This window comes from Muscardinus avellanarius (genome assembly GCF_963383645.1).
Source record: "Muscardinus avellanarius genome assembly, chromosome: 9".
Lineage (NCBI taxonomy): Eukaryota > Metazoa > Chordata > Mammalia > Rodentia > Gliridae > Muscardinus > Muscardinus avellanarius.
Window position 1 is genome coordinate 90,390,124 of NC_137795.1, and position 16,692 is coordinate 90,406,815.

General features: G+C 40.4%; 1 protein-coding gene across 2 annotated transcripts in view; it reads right to left on the bottom strand.

Annotated features, from left to right (window-relative positions):
* COPG2 (COPI coat complex subunit gamma 2) overlaps positions 1-16,587 on the bottom strand; it is a gene marked incomplete at both ends in the record, with an annotated part of 147,538 nt that extends 130,951 nt beyond the window's left edge. For both annotated transcript variants that reach the window (XM_080701734.1, XM_080701733.1), the window contains 5 exons: positions 7,593-7,672; positions 11,423-11,494; positions 14,905-14,985; positions 15,531-15,583; positions 16,551-16,587. In XM_080701734.1, coding sequence (XP_080557860.1) covers positions 7,593-7,672; positions 11,423-11,494; positions 14,905-14,985; positions 15,531-15,583; positions 16,551-16,587 — 323 coding nt within the window. The remainder of the gene's footprint in view (positions 1-7,592; positions 7,673-11,422; positions 11,495-14,904; positions 14,986-15,530; positions 15,584-16,550) is intronic.
* Between the last annotated feature and the right edge of the window lie 105 nt (positions 16,588-16,692).

A 16,692-nucleotide genomic window follows, 5' to 3' on the forward strand; every position in this document is an offset into this window, starting at 1 on the left:
AATGCTGGGATTACAAGCATGCACCACCACGCCTGGCAGGACTTTGGGAAATTTTAACCATGTTAAAACGGGATAGAGGTGAGGATAAATGTGGCCTACAATTTTGCTTTTGAATTTTGTAGTTAAACAGTTATTGGAGATAGATTACAATAGTATCCCCTTTCCTTTCCTGTTCTAAACCACATTCTGGCAGGCAGGCACTCTTCGTCTTCGTCTTTTTTTTTTTTTTTTTTTTGGTGGTACCGGGGTTCCTGGAAGCCCTTCTACCTCCGGGCTACATTCCCAGACCTATTTATTTATTTATTCATTTATTTATTTATTCATTCATTTATTTATTTATGGAAACAGGGTCTCTTAAGCCAGTGTGGCTGGCTACGAACCTGCGCGATCCTCCTGTCTCTGCCTCCCAAGCGCGGGGATGACAAGCGTGCGCCACCACGCCCGGCTTCAGGCACTCTTCTGAAGTAAGCCTTCAGGGCCAACTGCACCATTCATATACAAGTGTTCCGTATGTTTATTGCCAAATGGGAAGACTGAGCTCCTGAGCTCCGTAAGGGATCTCAAGGGATCTCTATCCCCACCCCATATCAAAACCCACACGTTATCTTTACAAGTGATTTCAGAACTGTCCACCTGGTAACAGTCTCTACAACCCACTTATCTCTTCCCAACTCATGGTTTATGAGCTGCTCGTTTAATTTACTTAAATATGGGGTGTAACACAGCACAGATTGGTATCCACCCCTCCCAAACTACTCCCTAAATGAATGAAGGATCATCCCTCAAAACTAGACTCTAGAATCCTGAGCCCTCTCTAGATGTAGACTTTCAGTGGGCGGGTCCCTCTAATGATGGGTAGAATAGTATCACCAGACGTGTTAAGATATTTGGCCATCCTTAAAGTACTAACTTCATCTCTTCAAGGCGTGTGTGTGTGTGTGTGTGTGTGTGTGTGTGTGTGTGTGTTCAACTAGGTTATAATTGATATACAATAAAAACAGATAATCTAAGTGTTCAGTTACATGAGTTTTGACAATTGTGACAGCCATGTAGCCTCCACCCACATGATATTTGGGGGGACACTTCATATCCAAACTACATCAGCAGGATTCTTGATATAAGTCACCATAGGCAATATTCCTTTACATCTTTGGAACTGTGAAATTAGAAAACAGCCGGGCGTGGTGGAGCACACTTGTACTCCCAGCATTCAGGAGGCTGAGACGGGAGGATTGTGGTTTGCGGACAGCCTCAGCTACTTAGTGAAGCTCCTCCCAACTCAGTGACACCCTGTTTCAAAAAATATAAAGACTAAAAAATAGGACCAGAGGTGTAGCTCAGAGGTAGGACACCCCTAGGTTCCAACCCCAGTACCACAAAAAAAAAAAAAAAGAAAAGAAAAAGAAAACAAACTCCCTGCTCCCAAATACTGTGTGGGGATGCAGTCACCAGTACTGAGCAATTTTAAAGTCCAGTCAGGCAAACTGGAACAAGTTTCTTTTTTTTTCTTTTTTTCTTTTTTCTTTTCTTTTTTTTTTTTTTTTTTTTTTTTTGGTGGTACTCGGGTTCCTGGAAGCCCTTCTACCTCCAGGCTACACTCCCAGACCTATTTTTACATTTTTATTTGGAAACAGGGTCTCCTAAGCCAGTGCGTGCGGCTGGCTTCGAACCTGCGCGATCCTCCTGTCTCTGCCTCCCAAGTGCGGGGATTACAAGCGTGCGCCACCACGCCCGGCCTTGGAACAGGTTTCTGCCTGGGTGGAACTCTGTGGTTCTCAGTACCACCTGTCAGCCTGCACTTCTGTGCTTACAGTCACCGTTCCTCTTCTGTAAAGGGTAGCCAGCATAATTCTACTAGCCTGTTTCCTGTCTGTAGAATTTGTGGCTCTGACAGCCTTCTTTCACTTCGTATTCGTATTCTCATTCATCCCCCCCGCCCCCACTGTTCGAGTCCAAGCTTCCAAGCTGGAAGCATTTCTGCTGACCTAAGAGGATCAAGAACCTTGCAGGTCTACCATAAAAGTACAGAGACGCACTCCACTAGATGAGAGGCTTCTCCCCAGACCTGGCCTTGATAATCCATCTCTATTTTTGGCTTCTGCTTAGATCCTAAGGGCACATAAGAGTCTCACCCTGGATCTTTCTGAGTGTTCAGTGTGAGTGAATATGCTGGCCTTTTGATTTGAGGACCCAGCAAAAGGTTATGCAGTGACTCCTTTGGCTTTTTCTCTTGAGCACTTTGCTGACAGTGAATCTCTTGATTTAACAGCCTTTGCCATTTGGGAAATCTGAGAATTTCCAAACTCTTCTAGTCTCTAGTTCTTTTTTTAATAGGTGTCCCCTCAATTTTTCTCTCCTCTTTAAAATTTTACTAAAAATAGCAAGAAGAAACCAGAATGTGTCTTCACTATTTTGTTTAAAAATCTATTAAGTAGCCAGGGATGGTGGCGCGCGATTGTAATCCTCGCACTTGTGAGGCGGAGACAGGAGGATCACGCAGGTTTGAAGCCAGCCTCTCTGGCATAAGAGACCCTGTTTCCAAATAAAAACATGTATAAAAAAAGAAATAGGTCTGGGAGTGTAGCCTGCAGGTAGAAGGGTTTCCAGGAACCCCAGTACCACAAAAAAAAAAAAAATCTATTAAGTAGCCAAGTTCACTGTTTCTAAGATCTGCTTCCCACAAAAGCAAAGGACATAATTCTGCTAAGTTTTCTGTACCTATAACAAGAATCTCCTTTTCTTCCGTTTCCAACACCTTCCTCGTTTTCCTGAGCCCCCACCAGCAGCGTCTTTAGTGCCATATTTCTACCAATAATCTATTCACAATGATTTAGGTATTCTCTAAGGTGATAAAAATTTTCCCTCTTGTTCCTTCTTTCTGAGTCTAGCATTAACTTTAACTTTCATATTTCTATTAACAGTTTAGGATTATTTGACTATGCTTCTCAAAATCCTTTCAGCATGTTCTCATTGTCAAATTCCACAGCTATTTTTAGGCATTTGTTACAGCAACACTACACTTTCAGGTATCAAAATCTGTATTAGTTTTCCATTGCTGCTACAACAAAATACTACAAATTGAGAAGCTTAAGGCAGCATTCACTTCTTTATCTTAAGAGTTCTGAGTTAGGATTTGAAAATGGAGGTCTTGCTGGGCTAAAATCAAAAGATCAGAGCTGCACTCCTTCCTGGAGGTTATAAGGTTGCTATGTTTGAATATGTTCCCCAAAGGTTCGTGTGCTGACAGCTCGTGCCCAGCGTAGTAATGCTGAGGTGTTGGAACCAATGGGAAGGTGGCTAGGCCACTAGGGTACTGCCCTCAGAAGGAACTAAGAGTTCTTTCAGAAACGTATGAGCTCCTGCAGGCGTTGTCATTAGACAGAGGAAGCCTGGCCCTTGAATCCCTCTGGCTTCCTATCTCGCCACATTTCTTTCGTACATATTCCTACCACTTGTGATGTGATTAGCCATGTGGCACTTTCCAAAGGCCAAACAAATCTTGAACATTCAGCCTCCAAAGCTGTGTGCTAAATAAACATCTCTTCTCTTTATAGTGCCCAGCTTCAGGCATTTTTCTCTAACAGAAAATGGACTAAGGTGAATCCACTGTCTTGCTCATTCTAGCTTCTAGAGCTCACCCATGTTCCTTGGTTATGGCCCCCGTTTCTCTATCTTCAAATCCAGCACACTGCATCTCTTTGACCCTGCCTATCATCATCCTCTTTATTCACCCAATTCTTCTGCTTCATCCTCCCATTTTTAAAGATCCTTGTCCTTACACAGGCCATACATTATTTCAGGATAATCTCCCTATCTGCTGTTCAACAACTTTAATTTCTTTGTGCCCTATTAACATAACATATTCATGGATCCTGGGAATTGGGACCTAGACATCTTTTGGGGCATTATTCTGCCTCCCATATTTACTAATCACTTAAAATGAACCGGAAATAAGCCTAAGATACAGAGAGAAATACTGCTGTTAGAAAACAGCTAAAAGAAACAAACAAAAACACAGCTGACTATTTTTAATTTTTTAAATATTCAGTGAATCTATGAATCTAGCTAAAGGTTTTGTTCTTACTTGAGACAGACACTGTTAACTGACTAATCCAACACCCATTTGCAATCTTTCTCCCTTGCCTGCCCCTAATACTTGGGCTATAAAAGCTAAATACTCACTTTCCTGGCCTCCTAAGGACAGTCACATAACACAGTTGTGCCAAATGAAATCTAAAAATTGCCTTGGGAAAAGCTATTGCATTCCTGATAAAAGAGGCAGATGGTGTTGGCACTCCCTGGCCCCCTTCCCAGTAGCCCCCCTGCCTTCACGGTGGTGCACTGCCAGTAATTCAGGCATCTATTTTGCAATAATGGAGCATGTCCAAAAATATTCAAGAGACACTAGCCCTGCCACTGCTGAATGATTGAACCAACACCGGCTAGTCTATGCCTCTAGACTTATGGTTATATGAGGAAAGATAAACTTCTGTCTCGTTTAAGTCAATGTTTACATCTGCTTTTCCATTATTTTCAGCTGAAATTTTTCCTGACTGAAACTCTATTCAATGGGAGTGCTGGTTAAACACCAGCAGCCTTCTCCAAAAATATATTTTGTTGGAAAAAATATTCTAAATAGATTACAATTCATATATATGGTGTGTGTGTGTGTGTGTGTGTGTGTGTGTGTGTGTGTGTGTTACTGAGGGTGGAACCCAGAGGCTTTTCTACCTCCAGGATATACTACCAGACCTATTTTATATTTTATTTGGAAACAGGGTCTCACTAAGTTGCTGAGAGCCTCACTAAGTAGCTGAGGGTGGCTTTGAACCTGTGTGATCCTCCGGTCTCTGCCTCCCGAGCGCTGGGATTACAAGCTTGTGCCACCACACCCGGCCCGCAATTAATTTTTTTTTTTTTTTTTTTTTTTTTTTTTGCAGTCTGGGGATGGAACCCAGGGGCATTTTACCTCCGAGCTACAGCCCCTGCCCTATTTTTTTTAATTCTTAATTTTGAAACTGGATCTCACTGAGTTGCAGAGGGCCTCACTAAGTAGCTGAGGCTGACCGCGAACCGCGATCCTCAGGTATCAGCCTCCCAAATGCTGGGATTACAAGCGAGCGCCACCATGCCCGACTCGCAATTAATATTTTTAAAAACAACTAGTTTAGCACATTTTATCTATGTTTTATAATAGTACGTGTGTGTTCCTGGGGATTGAACCCAGAGGCATTCTACTTCCAAGCTATACCACAGCCCAATTTTATTTTTTATTTGGACACAGGGTCTCACTAAGTTGCTGAGGCTAGCTTTAAACTTGCAATCTTCCTATCTCAGCCTCCCAAGTACTGGGATCAGAGGCATGTGCCACCATGCCCAGCTTATTATATATTTTAGGACTATAAGTTATACATGTGCATTCTAAGACATTTCCAAATTATCAAAAGTTAAAAAACAAATATTAGCCCAATCCTAAACAACCAGAGCTAACTTACTAGTAATAGATCAGTGTCCTTCCATCAATGTATTTTGTATATACACATAAAATATTTTTGAAAGTGGGACTATATGGAATTCAACTCCACCAAATTTAGCAAGGACTTTTCCATTATCATTAAAATATTTTAGTGGGGACTTTTCCATATCATTGATATTTCAAAAATATTTTCAAGCAGGGCATGGTGGCACACACTTGTAATCCCAGCATTTGGGAGGCTGAGACAGAAGGATCATGGTTTGCAGTTAGCTTCAGCTACTTAATGAGGCCCTTTGCAACTCAGTGAGACCCTGTTTCAAAATAAAGAATAAAAAATAGGGCTGGGGGTGTAGCTTGGAGATAGAATGCCCCTAGGTTCCATCCCCAGTACCATACACACAAAAAATCAAAAACTTAAAATATCTCATAATATGATTATAATATGGTTAAATAAATTTAAAGTGACAGACACATAGGTTGCCCTTTTTGCTACTGTAAACAGTGTTGCAACAAACATTACTGTATATGAATCTTGCTATGTCTGGTTATTTTCTGAAGATAGATGTGTAGATGTGGTATTACTTAAGCCAAAAAGGATAAATCTTTTCTTTTTTTATTGTGGTACTGGGGATGGAACTAGGGTGACTGTACCTCGGAACTATATCCCAGCCCTATTTTTCAGTCCTTTTTTAATTTTGAAACAGGGGCTCACTGAGTTGCGAAGGGCCTTGCTAAGTAGCTGAGGCTGTCCACGAACCACAATCCTCTGCTCTCAGCCTCCCGAATGCTGGGATTACAAGTGTGCACCACTATGCCCAGCTGGATAAACCTTTTCTTTTCAAGTCATTCAATAAGTGCCACTGAACTGCTTTCTAGAAAAACTGAGTCAATTTACTGCTCTATTTTCTTTGTACAAGAACATTAGGCTACCTTACAAGTACTGAATGCTGCCTTTTTTCTTTTTGCCAATTTGATAAGTAAAAATACTGTAACTCAGTTTTAAATTTTAAATTTACATTTTTGGTCACTAGTGAGGCTATCTAAAGATACATGCATCCTTTAGAAATTTTTAAGTGAATTTGAATTATCACTTGGTTGTTTTGTTTTACAATACTGTGGATTGGATTTAGGAATGCTCTATTACTGAGACATCCTCTTTCCTTTTTATGTTTTATTTTGAGACAGAGTCTTGCTAAGTCAACAAGGCTTAAACATGCAATCCCTCTGCTTTAGTCTTCTGAGTCTCTGGGATCACAGATATGCACCACCACGTTGAGTGGTTTTGCTTTAACTGTAAGAGTTTTTTTTATATGTTATAGATGCTAGCCTTTTAATTCTATTTATTGTAATCTTTTTATTTCAGTGTTTCAATTGCTTCTCAGTATTTATGTATTTTATTAATTCTTTAAAAGTATTCAAATCTAGCCGGGCGTGGTGATGCACGCTTGTAATCCCCACGCTTGGGAGGCAGAGACAGGAGGATTGCACAGGTTCGAAGCCAGCCCGTGTGCTGGCTTAGGAGACCCTGTTTCCAAATAAAAATGTAAAAAAAAAAATATGTGTGTGTGTGTGTGTGTGTGTGTGTGTGTGTGTGTGTCTGGTAGTGTAGCCCAGAGGTAGAAGAGCTTCCAAGAACCCCAGTACCACAAAAAAAAAAAAAAAAAAGTATTCAAATCTATTTGGATTACATTTTGTGGCTTCTTTCTTTATCAGATTGGAGGTAGTTCTCATAATGACAACCGTATTTTAGAAAAGAATGCTTTAAGATACAATATTCTGCTGGGTGTGGTGGCGCACGCTTGTAATCCCAGTATTCAGGAAGCTGAGACCTGAGGATCGCGGTTCGTGGACATCCTCCGCTACTTAGTGAGGCCCTCCGCAACTTAGTGAGACCCTGTTTCAAGAATAAAGAATAAAAAATAGGGCAGAGGGTGTAGCTCGGAGGTCGAATGCCTCTGGATTCCATCCCCAGGCCCACAAAAAAAAAAAAGATACAATATTCTTTTAAATTATCATTGGCTTTCTTACAATCAAAGACATAAAGTCAATAGAAAGAGACAGCAAATATTCCATAAGTATACATATATCTCATCCAAGATTCTAACTATTCACATACCTGCTTGTGACAATTATCACATCCTCAGAGATGGTAGCCATTTCTTTGATGGTAAGGTAGCACATTCTCCTCAATGTTTGCTGAAAACACATTTACAAAAATTAACAGGTTATTCAGAAGGAAATGAGTTCTTTAACTACTTGACATGAAAACCCCAAATACATATATTTACAAAGATACTCTTAAAAATAGTTTTTTCTTCCAAAAAAATATCTGAGCTGCAAGTGGTAGTGCACCCCTGCAATCCAAGCACTTGTGAGGCTGAGACAGGATTATAGGTTCAAGGACAGCCTCAGCAACTTAGCAAGACCCTGTTTTATAATTAAAAATAAAAAGGACTAGGGTGTAACTCAGAGATAGAATACCCCTTGGTTCAATCCCAGTACAAAAATAAAAAATAAAACTATCTGGGTAGGAAAATATTCTAAATTTTAGTATTTTTAAAACATAAATAGATGCCTTGGCACCCTGGAAAACATCTAAGTTTTAAAATTCAGCCAGGCATGGTGGCGCAGCTTGTAATTCCAGCACTTGGGAGGCTGAGATAGGAAGATCACACAGGTTTGAAGCCATCCTTAGCTACTTAGTGAGGCTCTCAGCAACTTAGTGAGACCCTATTTCCAAATAAAATATAAAATAGGTCTTGGAGTATAGCCCAAAGGTAGAAAGTTCCTGGATTCCATCCCTAGTAACACACACATACACACACACACACACACACACACACACACACACACAAAATTCAATTAATTACATAGAACTTTCTTCAGAGAGACCCAAATTTACACTCTGATAGTTCTAATCCAAAGACATGTTTTTTTCCAGTGTTAAAGTTTGTCCTAGAAAGTGTATTTTAAAAATCTTAAAGAATGGCCGGGCGTGGTGGCGCACACGTGTATTCCCCGCGCTTGGGAGGTAGAGACAGGTTCGAAGCCAGCCACACTGGCTTAAGAGACCCTGTTTCCAAATAAAAATATAAAAATGGATCTGGGAGTGTAGTCGGGAGGTAGAAGGGTTTCCAGGAACCCCAGTACCACCAAAAACAAAACAAAACAAAACAAACAAACAAACAAAAATATATGGAGAAACGTGCAGATGCACATCCTCAGCCCGGGGCACACTGGCGTCTCTCCTAAATGACTGGCACTTTCTCTCACTCATCTCCTTCCCTAAAAACCCTACATTTAAAGCTTATACCCTTGGATTATGTTACCTGCCACCATTCCTGGTAGCACATATAGACCCCGGTTACTTTCCCTATTTAAAAAATAGTAATAATAAATTATATATCTATATATGCTTATATAGATATATAAAGATATATATATATATATATATATATATCCTTATTCATTTTTCACTGAAACTTTCTCCAATATTACCTCAGTAATAAATACTGGTAATCTTACTAACCATATAGACCTACTAATCATACCATCTCTAAAGCTCTGACCTCTCCATTTCTTGACCTCTTCTCCAATGATCCTGCTCTCACCCATAATGATCACACATTTCCATTAGCACTATCTATACGAGTAACAATATACCTTCCCATTTTATTTCCAGGCATCTCTCTCTCTCCAACCATGATTCCTGATTCCAAAAATTCTTTTCATTCTATCACAACCTACAGTTCATTGATCCTATTAACTTCCGCTGACCCAATCAGGCCCACCACCAGAAACCTGGCTGCAAAATCAGCTACACAAAAGCAACAACCTCCCCTGACTCTTAGAATAGCACCTTCTGAGCGCCACTCCAGCCGCTTAAAATGGCTAGTTTTCTAGTCTAACTCCTCTAATAAATACCTAATTCTGCTTCCCTGATTGAACTCTAAATTTATGATATATAAAGAGGTAAAAAGGAAACAGAACCTTCTGGGCATGGTGGCACATGCTTGTAAACCCAGCATTTGGGAGGCTGAGACAGGAGGATCTGGGTTCACCGGCAGCCTCAGCTACTCAGTGAGGCCCTTTGCAATTCACTGAGACCCTGTTTCAAAATAAAGAATGAAAAACAGGGCTGGGGTGTAGCTCAGAGGTAGAATGCCCCTGGGTTCCATCCCCAGTGCCGCAAAAAATAAATAAATAAATAAACAAATAAATAAAAATAAAGGAAACAGAACCTGAATCCTATGAACCTAAAACTGTTTCTCTTATTTGATTAGACATTAATGATCCTGTTTCCAGTGGTAAAGGGGACACAAGTAGCTCAAAGCATGAAAAATATTAAAATTATTATCTACAAACACTGACGTACAGAAGACAAAGCTTTGGGTAAGTAGTTGCTATCAGAGAACATTTTAGTAAACATAAGTTGTTAAAATTTAAGCTGGTGGGCTGAGGATGCAGCTCAGTGGTGGAGTGCTTGCCCAGCATGAGGCAGGCTTTCAGCCCAATCCCCAGCACATTTAAAAAAAAAAAAAATTTAAGTTGCTATTCAAAATAGGTTGCTTAGTAAAGTAACGGGTTAACTAGTTGCTTCTAAGTTCAGTGGAAAGTTATTTTCTTGGGAAAAGAAAATGATGAGCTCAGAGCTTTAAGTGCATAGCTCAAGGTCTGGGTACTTCTTTACTATCAAGTGTCCGCCAAGCAGGAAAGACACCCTGCAGGGGATCTTATGTTAAACTGAGGCTTGATTGGCCAGGAAGAAGGCCCTGGAACTTGAGATGGGGACATGCAAACAGATCTGATGAAGCCAAGTACCTAGAACACCTAAATTCTGCAAAGTACCCTTTGCCAGTAGAAGCACCCCTTCATCCTGCATTTGAAGTAATTAGTCTCTTTGTCTAAAGAGTATATAATTAGTCTCTCTTTATCTAAAGAGTATATACAGGCCTCCCCTAACACAGCTGCCTCATAGAGGACTACAGATCTGCCTAAAGACCTACTCCTAAAACCTCTCAGTATGAGCCGGGCGTGGTGGCGCACGCTTGTAATCCCCGCACTTGGGAGGCTGAGACAGGAGGATCGCACAGGTTCAAAGCCAGCCTCAACTACTTAGTGAGGCTCTCAGCGACTTAGTGAGACCCGGTTTCCAAATAAAATATAAAATAGGCCCCGGAGGTAGAAAGCCTCTGGGTTCCACCCCTAATACCACCAAAAAAAAAAAAAAAAAAAAGAAAAGAAAAGAAAAACTTCTCATTATGTAGTCAGACAACCAGACTCAAATTCCAGAAAGTCCTGGCGACAGGACACAAAATGTAACCTATGCTAATATAAAATATGAATGAAAAGAACAGCAAGATTTAGCCAATTTATGCTAGCAGAAATCTGGGAACTACATCTTCCAGAATTTTCTTCTCTGTATATTTCCGCATTACAGTAAGAAAGAAGAAAAACCTTAGAAAAGTTAGGGTGCTCTATGATAATGAGACACCGGTACAGAGGTGCGGTTTTGGTTTGCCCTCACTCTTCCCTGATCCAGCACCCCTCCCCCTCTCCATATCCAGCTGGTCTCAGCTGCCATCCTGCTGACCAACCACCACCCAGGCCCACCAGAACCTTGACTAGGAACTGACAGGTGTATTAGCTGGGCACACTGACTTCTTTACCAGTCCACCTTGGCACTGTTGTGCCAGATGCTTGGTATTAACTGGTTTTATGACTACAGGATAGATCTGTGAACAGCTGTGTACTATATACTTTAATTCTTTAATTTTCACGTGCCCCTTAATGAGCATTTATTAGTTTTATAAAGATAAACAGTTTTTAAGTAATTTTAAACATTTCAAACAACTCTCCCTAATTTAGAACACTCTAAGTTCCCTGGGGAAAACAAATAAATGGAGTTTTTTTTCATCCTAAAAGAACTTTTAAAAAAAGACTTACGTCATTAGACTGAAACAATCGAGTCATTGCAAAGAAGGCTTCTGTAGCTTCCAAAGTTCCAAAGTGTTCACCCTATGTAAAATTTTTAAAAAAAAATTGTTTAAACTTAAAAATGTAGCTGTTAAAGATTTTCTCTCTATTTCTGCAAAAATCCCTTAGAATACAAGAAAATGTCTCTCTGTAAGCATGCTGCTTCTTGCCAATTTTTCTGGCTTTCAATTTATAAACCCACATGGCTATTTATTCACTCCTTTTTTAAAATAATTCAGTATCACACACCACACTTGAAAGTCCTGGAATAGTGGTCTCTAAGGTATCAGCAGAAACGTTTTATTTTCCTGAAGAAGGGTTTACAAATAAGAAGCATATGATGGCAAGGAGTTTCTACTCACGATAGGATGTTACTATCATGCTTCCTTTTTTTTTTTTTTTTTTTTTTGGCAGTGCTGAGGATGGAAGTCAGAGGCCTTCTACCTCCGGGCTATACTCCCAGACCTATTTTATATTTTATTTGGAAACAGGGTCTCACTAACTTGCTGAGAGCCTCACTAAGTAGCTGAGGCTGGCTTCGAGCCTGCGCAATCCTCCTGTGTCAGCCTCCCAAGCGTCCACCACCACGCCCGGCCTATTATACTGCCTTTAGAGCAGAGCTCATATGTTAGACATTTCTATGATCTAATGCTGACCATAATGCCTGGCATTTTATAGAAGCATAATAAATATGAAACTGTAAAGATCTATGTGAAATGCCAGAAAACATGGAGAAATGGGATCCAGCCAAAAGGGAAGGATCCAGATTTGTCATCTTAATAAGGCTTAAGAGGCTGCTAGTGATTCCACTAGCCCAAACCCTTAAAAATATGATCTGGATCAGAACTTCACAAACTTTAGTGTAAATAACAATTATTTGGGGATCCTTTCAAAAATGCAGATTCCAATCCAGTATTATCTTATGGTAAAGCCCAAGATTTTTGTATTTGCAACAAGTTCCCAGTGATGCAAATACTGCTAATCTGGAAACTACATTTTTTGAGTAGTAGGGTGTTATCTAACCTATGTCAGTAATATTCAAAATATTTCGGATCATAGACTAACTTGAAATATTACCATTTCAATATTTCTTTTTTTTTTTTCATTTAAAGCAATTCTCTATCTTAGGCTCATTCTGTTTTAAGGGCTCCATATTTTACATAAAACATAATCTTCAATCTTGCCATGAGTATGAGTAAATTCTGATAAACATGTTTAAAGTTTAGGATGAAAGATAAAAGTATAATAAAGGTTTATAACTACGAGTGCCTAACTTGTTCACCAGCGAGAGATTATCTTCTTTCTGTGATAGTATTAACTGAAAACCTAGAAGCCCCTGTGCTTTTCAGTCATATTAGAAAATCTTACATCTCTAAATTTTTACTTGAAATGCAAAGAACATAAGGCTCCGTCAATTCTAGTAGAAACTGAAAAGCATTTTCCATAAAGCTCTACAAAGAAAGAGATAAAATGAATTTTCCTAAATCAGATTATGTAGTTAACTGTGTTCATGTTTGATAATTTCCTTATCAAGATAATCAAGTGTTTCAACATAAAATGTCCCATCAAGAAGTACTGAACATTATAAAAGCATGTGCTACTTTGAATTAACTCTGCCTACTCAAAACTCTGCTTATATAATGGACTTAGCCAATTTGGACACAAAACATGCTATGAAAAAGTCAAACTGCCTGGCTTAAGTGTTTCTAACATGCTGCCACAGAGTGATTATACAATTTGTGAATAGATAAGTTTTATTTATTTAAAACTATATGCTTGGATGGGCATGGTGGCACACATTTGTAATACCAGTATTTGGGAGGCCAAGATAGGAGGATTGCAGATTTGTGTCCAGCCTCAGCTACCTAGACTCTCCACAGCTTAGCGAGACCCTGCTTCAAAATAAAGAATAAAAAATAGGGCTGGGGTGTAACAGAAGGCCCCTGGGTTCAATCTCTAGTACCGCAAAAAAAGAAAAGAAAAAACTATATGTTTATAAAAAAAATAAAATAAAAGTATATGCTTATTGCTCAGTTTCCATTTGCAAAAGCAAAAAAAAAAAAATGAGGCCTTCAGTCAAAAAATAGTAAAGATAAAATATTCTCTTAGAATTTAACTGGAAACCATAGTCTTCTTAGCATTGTATATAAACTGCCTGAGAAGTGTGGTATAAACACACATGTGTCTGTATTTATACCTGTACCTGTTCTCATATACCTATATACATATATAGGATCTATGAAACAAGATCTATGAAACTCTTCATGAGTTTCTTTTTTACAGGATGAGACAAACAACTGAAAAAAATAAAATTAACACATATAGAAAGCAGAATCTACTTTCTATGACTGCATTTTTTATCTATCTCCCCAGTGCCTAGAACTCTGCATACCGCAAAGTAGTAGGAAATAAATATCTTCTGAGTGACTGGATGAAAACTACTCCTGACTGTTTGTTCTCTATACTTTCTTTCATTTAATCATTATGACATTTTTTTTAAAAAACAAATGTTATCATATAACCCCCTTTTACAGAAATGGACACGAAGGCACATAATAGTTAAATTACTGTGCAGAATCATACTGCCAAAATAATAACAGAATAGGGATAATAAATATAAAATCTGGATATTAAAATCAAAGTTTTAAAACATCACTATTAGCCAGGCGTGGTGGCGCACACTTGTAATCCCAGCATTCGGGAGGCTGAGACAGGAGGATCGCGGTTCGCGGACAGCCTCAGCTACTTAGTGAGGCCCTCTGCAACTCAGTGAGACCCAGTTTCAAAATAAAGAATAAAATATAGGGCAGTAGTTCGGAGGTCAAATGCCCCTGGGTTCCATCTCCAGACCCACAAAAAAAAAAAATCACTATTATACCAAAAATATATAAAATGTTCTGAACTTTAAGTATATTTCCTTAGGAACACAGAGACATTTAAACACATGTAAACAATATAGCATTTGCTAAATCAAATCAATATATGTGTTAAGTATGTGAGTGTATGTATACATACACACATACACACACTATGTGCTTAGTTGGTTTAAATACATCATAATATAAAAAGAAATACATATCATTGTGGTGAAGAAGTTTTACATATTATTATCTTCATCAAACACTGTGGATTTTAAAATTAAATGACTTTCTTTTTTTGTGTGGTGGTGGTACTGGGGTTCCTGGAAACCCTTATACCTCTGGGCTACACTCTTAAACCTATTTTATACTTTTTTATTTGGAAACAGGGTCTCTTAAGCCAGCGCGGCTGGCTTTGAACCTGCGATCCTCCTGTCTCCCCCTCCCAAGCCCAGGGATTACAAGCGTGAGCCACCACACCCAGCAAATTAAATGACTTTTTAAAAAAAATTTATACTTTCCAGAAAGTACTTCCCTGCATGTTATATATTTCTATGCTAGGATACAAATCTGAAGAAAATAAAAATAATTTACCTGGTTCAGTAAGTAAAGAATCTTTGTAAGAATATGCAAACATCTTCTTGGATTGATAGGGGTTTCATTGAATATACGAGCCTATGGAGACATAAAAAACACTGTTACATAGTATTTTCTGCCTTTTCTATTACAAATTACAACAAGTCAACTTTAATAAAATAGACTATTTTAACCAATATCCAAATAATGCTAGTTGTCTACATTTCTGTTTATTGTGGCATATGACAAATTAGATGTGGCCTTGATTTTTCAATCTGTATTTTCTAATTTACCCCTTTGGGTTGACAACCTCAGCTTGGCCTTATCAGCTAAATAAGAGTCTACATCATACTAACAAAACGAGCTCAGTATCCATAACGTCTTCCAATAATCTTCCACTAAACAACTCTTCTGTTTTATTTTCAAATTCCCAATGGATGGCTGACCCTACATGTCTCTGCATTTCTTCTAAGCTCTAGATTCTCCTGTGACAAGTCCTCTTCCCATTCTCTCCAGTTTATTTCTTTGAAATCAGTTACATTCCTTAATTCTTACTTGGAGGTCCTGAACGTAGTATCCCAGAGACTTTCTACCCACCATTCTAAAGAGAAGAGGAAGCAGCCCAGTATACTTCCAAGCCATACCTCTTGTAAGACAGCACTCTTCTCCAGATGCTGGAAAGGGTTGGAACCACTGCCTATAGCATAAAACAAAAGAATGTCTTCAGCAGCTGTCCTACACTTATTTTCTAGAGAAGGGTACTGAATGCTTGGGAAATCTCACCTAAGTGAGGTGATCACTTGCATACTACAGTGATAGGCATTATTAATATGCATATAAATCGAATGAAACCATTTCCTGACAGTTCTGTCAGTTTATATTGTAAGGGCTTGGACTTCTCTTCTGCGGAGACTCTGCCCCAAATGGGTGTCTTCATTCATTCTCTGCCTCATTCCATTAATGTTATAAAGGTGTCATTTCCACAACACCCGAGGCTATGGTGGGGCACTGGGGATCTGCCTACAAGCAAGCTCTATTTTATGTGTTTCTAACGTTGACTGAGAGGCAGAAATGAAGAGTTTTGCAGAGACATAAACGTCAAGCTAGAGGAGGCCTTGGAGGGTAACTTCCCCCAACCTCCTACTACACTTTGTGAGCGCAGCTATCAAACGCTGATCATTTCCCCCCTTTTCCGTTTTGTCGTGGCTTGGCATCTTCCCCGTCTGCCCTGGACCACAGACTGGCTGGCCATCGACCACGCAGGTCACTTGAGGATGCCCGAGCACTCAATGAGCCGCTTCCCATGAAAGACTTGGCCCGTGGGAACTGGACAGTCAAGGGCCATCAGAGGCCAGCAGGTGTGCGGACACGCACGCCGAGGACCCCAGCCCGAGCACCGGGGTCGCCCCGCCGGGCCCTGGGGGGCGGCGCGCGGAGGGTCCGCGGGGCGGGGCGGCGCGGGGCGGGGCGGGGGCCGGGCGGGAGCACGCGGCCGGGGAGGCCCCGCGCCCGGGGGAGGGGCTACAGGCGAGCCGGGCGGCGGCGGGCGGCCCCTCGCGCCGCGGCGCCCACGCCCCCGGCCCGCCGTCGCGGAAAGCAGGTGGCGGCGAGCGAGGGAAGGGCCCCCCGCGGCTGGGGGTGGGCGTCAGAATCCCCGCGCGTACCAGACTCTTCGTCCTTCTTGTCGAATTTTTTAATCATCTTGGACGACTTCCCAGCGCCCAGTCCCACCGCAACCGTCCCAGGCGCCGCTGCCGGCAAGCGGAAGAGGCTGCAGGAAGGCCGGCCCTGTGCTCTCTCGCCGGT